The following is a 12786-nucleotide window of genomic DNA, read 5'->3' as shown; positions in this document are numbered from 1 at the left end:
TAGTGATAGCCAGCTTAGCTTTGCTCTTGCGAAATAGTGTCTCAGAAACATGTCACCATGTAGGTTAATGTCAGTCTGGTAGATGATCTCTACATGGACTTCACCAAGGCCTTTGATAATGTACCATATTTGTACACTGGTCTGGAAGGTTAGATCATATGGGAGCTCGGGCAAGCAGGATAACTGGATACAAATTGGCTTGAAGGTCGGCGACACATATAACGACAGGCAGTTCAGACTGTAGCCCGTCACAAATGGTGTGCCACAGGGATAGATTAACAATCTGGATGTGAATATAGGTGGCATGGTTCGTAAATTTGCAGATGACACTAAAATTAATGCTATGGTGCCCAGGGAAGGTTATCTGAGATTACGAAGGGATCCTGATCAAATTGGTTCAATGGCCTGAAGAAGGTTTAATTTAGATAAATGCAAGATGTTGCATTTTGGTGAGACATACCAGGGAAGGACTTGCTCAGTAAAAGATAGCACCCTGGGGAGTACTGTAGACCAGAGAGACATAGGTATACATGTATATTGTTCTATGGAAGTGGTGACATACGTAGATAGGATGGTGGACACAGCATTTGGCATACTTGCCTTCATCAGTCAGGGAATGAAGTACAAGAGTTACAGATGTACAAGAAACATTTGTATACACTTCTGGTCACCCTGCCATAAGATGGTTTCATTTATCTAAATTAAACCTTCTTCAGGCCATTGAACCAATTTGATCAGGATCCCTTCGTAATCTCAGATAACCTTCACTGGGCACCATAGCATTCATTTTAGTGTCATCTGCAAATTTACGAACCATGCCACCTATAATCACATCCAGAGTGCAAAAACATTTTACGAGGATGTTACTAGGACTGGAGATTTGAGTTATAGGGAGTGGGTAGGTCTTTTTTCCCCATAGGTGACCCAGGGATGACCTTGTGGAGGTTTAAAAGAAATAAGGAGATAGGTAAGATGAAGCACCCGCTAACATTAGACACCCATGTTAGCGGTGTCTAAATATTAAATTAAGCCATCCAAATCAGTAGCTGCAACAGCATTCGCTAGCAGCTCTGGGTGCATGTTCCATAATACTTTGGAATTATCTTTAGTTTATTTTAATTTAGAGATACAGTGCGGAAACAGGTCCTTTGGCCCACCGAGTCCGCGCTGACCAGCGATCCCCGCGCACAATCACCTTCCTACACACGAGGGACAATTTACAATTTTTAGCGAAGTCAATTAACATACAAACTTGTACGTCTCTTTGGAGCGTATAAGCTGGAGAAAACCCGTGCAGTCACAAGGATAACGTATAAACTCTACACGGACAGCACCCGTAATCAGGATTGAACCCGGGTCTCAGGCGCTGTAAGGCAGCAACTCCATTGCTACGCCACAATGCCGCCCTGTCTGCAGAATTATCTCCTGCAGTTGAATACCAATAATTTACATTCAATGGTTACCAGCACCCAATATATTTTAAATGAAGTCGCAGGCATTCCAATGCCACTTCCCCAATTACTGTCACTTGAAAGGTAGCTTACGAGGCTTGTCGAGTTGACAAAAGATAATTTAAATTTACAAACCAGAATATAACAAATCATTAAGTTCTGCATACAACCTGGGTGTTAAATGGTTCAGTATACAACACATTGATGAATAAATTAAATTACAAGTACTTACGGAACGAGAGCGAGAATGCTTCCTGTGATGTTTTTTAGATTTCTTGGAATGTTTTTTGCTCTTTGAATGATGATGTTGGCATTCGTGCTAATGTGTGAAAAAGAGCTTAGATAAAACACGGGTGACAAAAAATACAAACTTGCAGAACAATAAACTATTTTTGACAACCGTAGCCCAGAACACTGCTTTTCTCTCAACAGTCGTAAAGTAAATCTAACATCTTGTTTAAATAAAGAGTGCAGTGAAAGGAAAAGGCAGAAAAAATGAAGGCGGCAACGATTAATTTAGGGATGAAAGAAACTGCAAAACTGTCGTAACTTGGAACTAAAATGATTAAATTATGAGTTTCAAGTGGATTAACTAAAATTAATCGCAAATTATTATTTCTAGCCAATTATTATTTAGAGATCATTGTATGGTCAGTTAAAAAGATATTTAAAATTTATTATCAATAGGCAGATTATATTGCAGAAAAGTGAACAAAATGCAAAAGCACTGCAGTGTGTTCTATGATTACCTCCAGAATCTGTAGAAATTCCTTGAAAAGTCTTTTTCTTTCAGATTCTACCGTAATGTCTTCAAAAGCAGACTCATTTACAAATCTCTCTCGGACCTGGAATAAATAATAGGATAATAAACTTTATTGCGCTCAACACATTTATTGCAAATCAAAAACGTATAAGATTTCAAGATAATTGTAAATTTGAAATCTGGTGTGTGCTTTACAATGGCAGTGGCATATACACACCTCATCCCAATTTGATTCTGGCTCAAGAGGAGGTGTTGCTTGTTTTAACATACTCTTGAAAGCAGTTTCTTTACGCTTTAATTTCCTGGCTTCTTCTTTCTCTCTTTCACGTTCTCGAGCTTCTGCTTTTTCTAATAACTAATAGAAATCAAAGTGATTGTCTCATTCTGGACAGACCTTATAAATGAAAGGAAACTAACAATCTCTGGGTAATGGTGTGAGCAATTGAAAAAAAACTTGCAAAGCAGAAATTATACCAACTGCAGTGTGTAATAGAAAAATCTTCATAAATCAAGTGAAATATTTTGTGATTATGGTGCATAATAATCATTTCACAAAAACCTTTCTTTCTGCCCAAATCACATTTTTACTATTTAGTCTTTAGTGACTTTAGAGATACAGCGCGGAAGCAAGCCGCTTGGCTCACCAAGTCTACGCCGACCAGCGATCACCCCATATAGTAACCAATACACACTAGACATTTTATTTTACAATTTTCCCCAAAGCCAATTAACCTTTCCAATTAACCAATCTTTGGAGTGTGGGAAGAAACTGGAGCACCCGGAGAAAACCCACGCGGTCACGGGGGAGAACTCCGTACAGACAGCACCCGTAGTCAGGATCAAACCCGGGTCTCTGGCGCTGTAAGGCAGCAACTCTACCACTGCGCCATCGTACCCATTAAATTTGACTTTTGCTTTTATTATCAACATTTTGAAGGAGGTTTCTGTCCAATCCTCAGGATTTGACAATATTCCAATAAAAGAACGTGCAGTGTGGAAGTATTTGTGCAGGAGCAGCATGGAGTTAGTAACTAAGTGACACGTTAGCAGCATCTAGTAAAAGTGATGAGCATAGCACTGTGAAGACAAGCAGGGCAAAATGTGTGGCCAATTTAGTTTTGGACCTTCTACATCAGAGATAAGAAATAAAAACTGAGGTGGAGTGAAGGGCATTGGAAATCTCCATTTTGTACATAGTACCGTGGGAACATCAGCTTTAGTGATCTTCAGTACATTACAATGAAACAAAAATCTTTAGCTACTTACACTGTTAAAGGTGAGTTTAATATTACCAGCATCAAGTGTGGCAGCTCGCTTGTCTGAACTAATGACTGTACCAAATTCTTCAAAAGTAGTATTTACTTCTACAACAAATCCTTTATCCTGTACAGGGGAAATAATAAAGAACATTTCTTTTAGGACCACCTCCCATTCGGACATTTGGCATAATTATTCACAGAACGTTTAACAAGGTTAACTAAATAACAATCTTTAATACTGTGCCGGGCTGATGATTAATTTATACGCAAAGCTTTTGTTACCTACTAATGAAAAAAAAAAAGTACAAAATAGATATAATAATAAATAATCCACCGAGTGGCGCCATTAGCGATGGCAGCCTCGCCAACCAACGGTCTGTCTGTCTTTTCGTCTTTTTTGTTATTTTTAGTGTGTTTTAAAAGTATGTGTTAATGTTCTCTGGTTTGTTTTATGTGGACGGTGGGAGAGGGGGTTGGGGGAAACTTTTTTTCAATCTCTTACCTTGCTGGAGATACGACTGTTTTCCAGATCGTATCTCTGGTTTCTATGCGGCCTAACATCATGGAGCTGGAGGTCTTGCTCGAGACTGACTTTGAGCCCCACTGCGGGGCCGTGGACTTACCTTGCCTGGGACCGGCGCTCCAACTGCGGCCTGCGGATTTCACCATCGAGGAGCTCGCAGTCTCGGGTAGAGACAGATGTCGGGAAGCTCCAAAGTCGCAGAAAGTTTGACCAGCCCCGACCTGGGGTCAGATCGCCCGGCAGAGGGGAGCTGAGATTCCACCCCCCCACCCCCTCGATGAGGGAGCTTGAACGCTCCGTTAACGGAAGGCTCGAGGCCCCCGACTGCGGGAGAACAAAGGAAGGAAGAGGATTTAACTTTTTTCCACCTTCCATCACAGTGAGGAATGTGGAGGAGCCACTGTGGTGGATGTTTATGTTAAAATGCAATTTGTGTGTTTTGTTGCTTTTTATTGGTATGACTGGATGGCAAATCAAATTCCTCGTATATTGCAAAACATACTTGGTTAATAAAGTATGATTATGGGGAACTTTTCTCTTCCTCACGGCGCGGGGTGCGGCTCGGCTGCGGGGCCTAACATCCCCCGGTGTGGCTCGGCCCGGCCGCTGGACTTTACAACCCGGTGCGGCTTGGCCGCTGGACTTTACATCCCGGTGCGGCTTGGCCGCTGGACTTTACATCCCGGTGCGGCTTGGCCGCTGGACTTTACATCCCGGTGCGGCTTGGCCGCTGGACTTACATCGCCCGGTGCAGCTCGGCTGCGGGGCTTAACACCGCCCGGTGCAACTCGGCTGCGGGACTTAACACCGCCCGGTGCGACTCGGCTGCGGGACTTTACATCGCCCGGTGCAGCTCGGCTGCGGGGCTTAACACCGCCCGGTGCAGCTCGGCTGCGGGGCTTAACACCGCCCGGTGCAACTCGGCTGCGGGACTTAACACCGCCCGGTGTGGCTCGGCTGCGGGACTTTTCACCGCTGGTGCGGCTCGGCTGCGGGACTTAGCTGCGCAAGGCTTGGTCACGGGCCTTTCATCGCCCGGTTCGGCCGCGAGACGTTTCAGCGCCCGGTGCGGGGACTGTGCGGGTCGGTCGGGGACGAGCTGTCTGTCCGTGGGCGTGGGGAAGAGAGGGGAAGTTTTGTTGCCTCAATCACAGTGAGGGGGTGTTTGGAGTCACTGTGATGGACGTTTGTGTTGGGGTTATGTGTCTTGTGTTCTTTTTTTTTTCTATGACTGCTATGTAGTTTCGTTCGGTACTTCGGTACCGAACGACAAATAAAGCTCTGTTATACTGTTATACTGTTATACTGTTATTATGGAAATAATCATTGCCCTGTATGGAGATATTGTTTCGCAGAAGACCTATACCGTAAATGTGTACACAATCATTACTAGATTATATATTAGGTATGAAGAGTATTAATATGTTTTCTTATAAGGAAGATTAAAGAATTAAAGGAATTCTTACAGATTCCAGAAATTCATATAATATCGCAATGCGTTTCTCTAATCAGTATTTACTTGGTTTAAATTTCTGTTGAAACTTTTATAATAATATTGGGATCAAGGAGATCAAATGCACATTTCAACATGCCACATAAATCCACCATTTTGTAAGTTATAAATCTAGCACTGCGCACTTTCATACATGAAATCCCACGTTATATATGTTATTGTGTATATTATGCAATCACCTTTAAAATATCTTTTATTATCTTCTTCTCATCATGGAAGCGTGCCTTCAGATCTTCTACATAAAATTTGAAGAGATCAAGTGGAGTAGATCCTAAAAATGACATTTCAACATAAATAATAAAAAATATGAATCTTATTTGAGAAATTCTAATGAACAGAAAAGTCAGTTAATGTAGTGAACAAGGGATTTTGGATAAACTGAATTTATCTTACCAGGTTGTCCTAACATTTTGGAAAATCTAATATCAGCACTGATTGCAGGATACAACTCCATCCAAGTTGACATTGAATGCAAATGTCCACTTTCATGCAATTCATCTAAAAATGTCTGGAAAATGAAAAGAGGGAATTCATCCTACATTTTCAGGACTTTTTTTTTAACTGTAAGGAGATAACACGTTATAATTAATGATGTTTGATGATCATACCAGGTTTGTTACCATATTTCAAAGGAATAATTACAAGTGGCTGTTTCTATATAGATTATGACATGGAAGCGTGAACTTTGCCTTATTTATGGCCACCAAATAACTAGATCTTAAAGGGCGAAATCTTCAAGATGAAATTTTAACAAGTCAACGTAGATAACAAAATAAATTTTAAGTACTGATTCCAAATTACGATGCTTATAACTTTAATAAAGAACAGAGCACCCAGAAAAGAATGCAACTGTTTGAAAAAGCTGCTTTTTTTCCGTTTTCCCAAGCACGCAATTTTTTGATAAGGTGGATACCACCTATAAATTTACTGATCACTTACCTGAAATGCTTCTCTATTTTTACGCTGCCTTCTCCTCTCTCTAAGCAAACCACGTTGCTTCTCCTCCTCTTCCTCTTTCTCTAATGCTCTGATATGCTCTTCAAAACAAACAAGTGCATCTTCCTTATCCATATCTATGAAACAAAGTTTTGGTGACAACTGTAAATTTAACGTTTGATATCGGAGTTTCAATAAGAATTTAAAATTATGCAACCAATGCTTTCAAACACGTATTCTGCAAAAATTGACGCAAGGAACTGCAAATGCTGGTTTACAAAAAAATAGGACAAAGTGTTGGAGTAATATTTTATCCAAAGAGTACAATCTGTGTTGACACAAGAGCAGTTACAAACTGGGTATTTGTATGCAAGATCCATGTAAAATTAGTGAATGAAACAATCTCTTGGGGCAATGCCATTATTTGCGACAAGCAAAGAATCATAGAGGTAAAAGAGTGGGCTGCTCCCATCCTTACAAGCCCTTGCATCCATCCCACTCGTGGCATGTGCCTTCTAGATGATGGCAAACCATTGGAACGTCACACAATATAGAATAAACTTCTGAGCTGTTAATATTTGTTTATTTGGACCAGTTTCACTAAACAAATGAATTCTTCTCCAGCACCATTAATCTCAGGATATCATTGCTGAGGTATACAGGAAGTGTGCTTAAATGGCAAGAATATAAAAGTAAAACTAGGAGCAAGAGAAGATCATCTAGCCTTTCAAGCTTGGTTGCCATTCATCAAGATCAAGGCTGATCATTCACCCAAACTGCATTTCCTACTTTATTCCCACATCTTCGAAAATATCCTGAAATCTGTTTTGAATAAACTCCAAGTCTCGATAGCACTCCAAACTAGAGAATTCCAAAGATTCACTCCCTTCTAGTGAAAAGAAAGTTCCCATCTCAGCCCAAATTGCCCTAAACTTCATTCTGAAACTGTGACCCATGGTCTAGCCTCAGCAGCCTGGGGAAGTATTCACCTTGCCAAGCTAAAAAACCCTTCAAACAATAAACAATAGGTGCAGGAGTAGGCCATTCGGCCCTTTGAGCCAGCACCACCATTCACTGTGATCATGGCTGATCATCCCTAATCAGTACCCCGTTCCTGCCTTCTCCCCATATCCCTTGACTCCGCTATCATTAAGAGCTCTATCTAACTCTCTCTTGAAAGCATCCAGGGAATCGGCCTCCACTGCCTTCTGAGGCAGAGAGTTCCACAGCTTCACAACTCTCTGGGTGAAAAAGTTTTTCCTCATCTCCGTTCTAAATACCCCTTATTCTTAAACTGCCCCTGGTTCGGGACTCCCCCAACATCGGGAACATGTTTCCTGCCTCTAGCGTGTTCAATCCCTTAATAATCTTATATGTTTCGATAAGATCCCTTCTCATCCTTCTAAATTGCAGAGTATACAAGCCCAGTCGCTCCAGTCTTTCAACGTACGACAGTCCCGCTATTCCGGGAATTAACCTGAGCTTTTTAACATGAGCTTTTTAGGTTCAGGGAGGTCTAAACATGGATAAAAGGTTGGACCATTTTATGTTGGAGATAATCAATGCCTTGCAATTGGCTATATACACATTATTTAGCATTTATCAATGTAAGAAAATATTAATAAAGACTTTGTGCATGTGGCTAGACTGCTACCATCTTGAGGAATTACAAATGGAATTAGATAACGCAATCATTAGTGAATATTTCTACTTGCAACCTTACGAAGCATTAAAAGATCAAATAGGTTATTGTCTATTGTTAAGATGGTTCGGCCTTGGGTGGATTGGTACCCTTCTTCAGTCAGGCCCTAACCCGAAATGTCACCTTTTCTCACATTGATAAATGCTAAATAATGTGTCTAATACCTCTACAGATGCTGCCTGACCCGCTGAGTTCCTATAGCACTTTGTGTTTTGCTCAAGATCCCACCATCTGCAGTTCCTTGCATCTCCTAGGCCTTGGGTATTGTTACGGGGATCCACTATGACTGTCACTCTCATCTAACCGATGGAATTCTATGCCTTTGCTTGAACCCAAGCCAAAGCAAGGTTTGCAATCGATGATTCTAATAGGAGCCATATTGAGCATCACTTAACACTTCATTGGTGAGCAAATGTCATTTGATGCCACTGTTGGAGAATAGATTTATGGAACCATAGTTGAACAGATTGGATTTTTTTCTTATTTAGCAAGCCAGATGACTCAACTGAATCTATGCAAGAACGTGATGGGGGTTTGCGATTAGTTCTGGAGCAAAAATCTCCCAGTTATTCACAATGTCTGAAGAAGGGTCTCGACCCGAAATGTCACCCATTCCTTCTCTTCCGAGATGCTGCCTGACTCGCTGAGCTACTCCAGCATTTTGTGTATACCTTCGATTTAAACCAACATCTGCAGTTTATTTTCCTACATATCCAACTGGAGATTTTTAGAGCCCACAGCCTAACCTTTACCAAGTGCACCGAGCTATATTTTGATCACAAGTGGAGTGAATCAAATTGGCTCTCCGACATGCAGGAGAATCTAGAACCAGAGGACACAGCCTCAGAATAAAAAAATGTGCCTGTAGAATGGAGATGAGGTGAATCTGTAGAATTTATTGCCGCAGACTGCTGTGGAAGCCAAGCCATTGGGTATTTTTAAGATGGAGATTGATAGATTCTTGATTAGTAAGGGTGTCAAGGTTTATGGGGATAAGGCAAGAGAATGGGGTTGAGAGGGATAGATAGATCAGCCATGATTGAATGGCAGAGTAGACTCAATGTGAATCTGTGGTATTCTTTGCCACATACAGCTTGGTGGCGAAATCATTGGGTATTTTTTAAGCGGAGATTGATGGGTTCTTGATTACTGAGGGTATTAAAGGTTACAGGGAGAAGACAGAAGAATGGGGTTGAGAAGGAAAATTAGATCAGCCATAATCAAATGGTGAAGCAGACTCGATGGGCCAAACGGCCCATTTCTGCTCCTATGTTATATGATCTTATGACTTCAAGAGGCAAGAGATTGTGTACATCACTTCTGAATGAAGATTGTTACAAACACTTTAGCCTTGTGCACTCATTTGTTAGGGTCTGTTACCAGTGAGGAATGGGACATTCAAGGACTCATCTCCTCCCAGTCTAAAAAGAAACACTGGCATGTCTTGAGCGTGCAAATTCCACAGACAGAATCGGAGGTCAGATCGAACCTGGTCACTGGTGCAATAATGCAGCAGCTCTACCACCTGCGCCAATATACCATCCATGGTTCTGTCTATAGCTTGTTGGTTCTATTATTTAACACTTAATGAGCCCGGCAGGGTAGTTTCATCAAAGTGGTGTTGATTCACCCTGAGAAATACTGTTACATGTTAAATGGTTGTTTCCTAACCATACACATTGCTATAAACGTAAAAACAACGCTCTTATCCACAAAATGCTGAACAAATGTTTGCAAGTTGATTTGCAATGTTCAAATACTCAGAATTTTAATCAATTCTACCCACACAGTGTTTGTGTTATGTCAATCTGTCAATCCAATTCCTACCACAGTTGCATGACTTTTCTTTCCACTCATACAATTTGCTCTGACCATCATCATATCATATCATATATCTACAGCCGGAAACAGGCCTTTTCGGCCCTCCAAGTCCGTGCCGCCCAGTGATCCCCGTACATTAACACTATCCTACACCCACTAGGGTCAATTTTTACATTTACCCAGCCAATTAACCTACATACCTGTACGTCTTTGGAGTGTGGGAGGAAACCGAAGATCTCGGAGAAAACCCACGCAGGTCACGGGGAGAACGTACAAACTCCTTACAGTGCAGCACCCGTAGTCAGGATCGAACCTGTGTCTCCGGCGCTGCATTCGCTGTAAAGCAGCAACTCTACCGCTGCGCTACCGTGCCGCCCATTGAACTTACTTTGTAGCTCTTCATCTTCTGCAAAAGTTGGATTATCCATCAGGTACTGTTGTGCTTCTGACCATGTAGTGCAGTAAGTGACATTTGCCATGTTGTCAAGTATGTTCTTTAGTGCCTGAGTGTTTCTTTTCCGAAGCTGCCTTGCTTGTTCCTTAAATTAAAAAGGAATCCATTTCAATGATTATTGAAACATGGAATGTACTAATCTCAAGCAGCCTTTTCTTACTTCACAACTTCATAAATAATCAAACCTTTTCTTTTTTAGCCAGGAAAAACAAAACATCTTCATAGATTTCCTGCCGATCACGCTCTGGAACTGCAGTCCATACTTCATTTTCTCCAAACATTTGTTCAGCTTTTCTGAAACAATAAAATATATGGGGTTTTTTTTAACTTGCAAGTTCCTCTCAATAGGAAATATCCATTCATAGTTTTCTGCAGTAATCAGTCGAACAATATGACCCAAAACTGGAAGTATGGCAGCATTGCGAAAGAACTACATTATTGATCTAGAGATGAATTCAAATCTCATCACAACAGCTGGGGAATTTAAATTTGATTATTTGAATAAATCTGGAACACCATAATGTTGTCATAAATACCAATTTGGTTCTCAAATGTCCTTCAGGGAAGGTGATCTGTACATATGTGGCACTAAATTCCAATAATGTGGTTAATTACAAGGTAATTTGAGATAGACAATTAGCCCAAAACATCTTTATCTCTGACTAACAGTTCTCAGTGGAACTACCAGCAATGTCTTCCTTTTGGGTCATTACTCTCACTCCTTTAGTTTAGAGATGCAGCATGGAAACAGGCCCTTCTGCCCATTGAGTCCACGCTGACCAACAATCACCCGTTAACACTAGTTCCATGTTATCCCACTTTTGCATCCTACATACGAGGGACAATATACAGAAGCCAATTAACCTACAAACACACCCGTCTTGTACATTAAATCCCTAAGTCAAAGAGCAGTTGGAAATCAAACACCACTGCAAGTGAGTCCAATGTGAAACATTTGAATGGGATCATCAGTTTTGATAAAAAAATGGCAACTGCAGACAAACGGTTTATTTTTAATTTACTTTTTTTGGTTATCAACTTCTAACGACTTTTAATAAATGTGTTATTTCTAATAGCTTTAAATTATTTAAATTGTTTACTAATATCTGTGATTACCAGATACGCTTATTAAAAAGGTATTTGAAAGTGCTAGACTTTCAAAGACCATCAGAGTGTAGAGGGGGAACAGCTGGCTGAGGGCAAGTCTCAAGGTCTTCCCCTGTGGCATAAGCAAATGCCTGATGAATCTCTGGCTCATTGCAAGGATTATTTACACGGAGAGAGAAAGAAAGTAAATTCAGATTTATCGTATATTTATTTGGTGTGTTATTGTGTTAAGAGCCTTTAAAGCAGCAACCAGCAAGAATTTTATTGCTCTGTTTCCGGTGCAGATTTTAATTAAACACTCTTACACAGTCATTAAACAACTTTTATAACAAAAGCAGAACATGTCCAAAACCTGACAACCAGAATTTGTAACAAAAAATGCATCTTTTTCAAGACAATGCTTGCACACCACTGGTTTAAACAAAAGAGGACTGATTGATAAATTGGATAATTTAAAGTGTTTAGAGCCATAGAGTGATAGTGTGTAAACAGGCCCTTCGGCCCAACTTGCCCACACCAGCCAACAATGTCCCAGCTGCACTAGTCCCACTTGCCTGCGCTTGGTCCACATCCCTCCAAACCTGTCCTATCCATGTACCTGTATGTTTCTTGAATGATGGGATAGTCACAGCCTCAACTACCTCGTCTGTCAGCTTGTTCCATCCATGTACCACCCTTTGTGTGAAAAAGTTGCCCCTCAGATTCCTATTAAATCTTTTCCCCCTCACCTTGAACCGATGTTCTCTGGTCCTCATTTTCTCTACTCTGGGCAAACGACTTTGTGCACCTACCCAATAGATTCCTCTCATGATTTTAAAGATTGGAGTTAAAAAAAGGAGGAAAAGAGCCGAGCGCTTGCATACAGTGGGGGTCACAAAATTGGAAAATTTACACACAAAATTACCAGTTTCAAGCCTCTTTTAGTGCATTTCAAAGTAAAACGGACATTACAAAATAATGTGAATATGTCACTGTATACAACATTTTGAAGTAAATTTGCACATTAATTGATAATCAGCCCAAAAACGTGGTAATTGGCTTTTCTGCTGTGTTTTATATTTTAACCCCGTCTTAATTAATTTTGTTATATAATCTTGCACTTAAATTTAATATTTACTCATTACAGTTCCACCATTGATTTTCTGGCACTCTTGGTTCCAAAGCTTTGCTGGTTTATCCAGCAGGCCAAGGAAGTCGGCTATGGGGATAGATGTGCTGGCTCCAGCTGGGCTGGAGTTCCAGAGCCCCGGCCGCAGG

The 12786-nt window shown here is 40.9% G+C and overlaps 1 protein-coding gene across 8 annotated transcripts in view; it reads right to left on the bottom strand.

Moving 5' to 3' along the window:
* The window catches only part of prpf40a (PRP40 pre-mRNA processing factor 40 homolog A), a 49627-nt gene that overhangs the window by 10880 nt on the left and 25961 nt on the right, over positions 1-12786 (bottom strand). For all 8 annotated transcript variants that reach the window (XM_078403873.1, XM_078403877.1, XM_078403879.1 and 5 more), the window contains 9 exons: positions 10608-10716; positions 10357-10507; positions 6449-6582; positions 5903-6017; positions 5689-5780; positions 3481-3597; positions 2432-2569; positions 2201-2296; positions 1684-1770 (listed from right to left, as the gene is read on the bottom strand). In XM_078403873.1, coding sequence (XP_078259999.1) covers positions 1684-1770; positions 2201-2296; positions 2432-2569; positions 3481-3597; positions 5689-5780; positions 5903-6017; positions 6449-6582; positions 10357-10507; positions 10608-10716 — 1039 coding nt within the window. The remainder of the gene's footprint in view (positions 1-1683; positions 1771-2200; positions 2297-2431; positions 2570-3480; positions 3598-5688; positions 5781-5902; positions 6018-6448; positions 6583-10356; positions 10508-10607; positions 10717-12786) is intronic.

The sequence above is a fragment of the Rhinoraja longicauda genome, chromosome 8 (genome assembly GCF_053455715.1).
Source record: "Rhinoraja longicauda isolate Sanriku21f chromosome 8, sRhiLon1.1, whole genome shotgun sequence".
Taxonomy (NCBI): Eukaryota; Metazoa; Chordata; class Chondrichthyes; order Rajiformes; family Arhynchobatidae; genus Rhinoraja; species Rhinoraja longicauda.
This window is presented reverse-complemented; position numbering and strand designations above follow the sequence as displayed.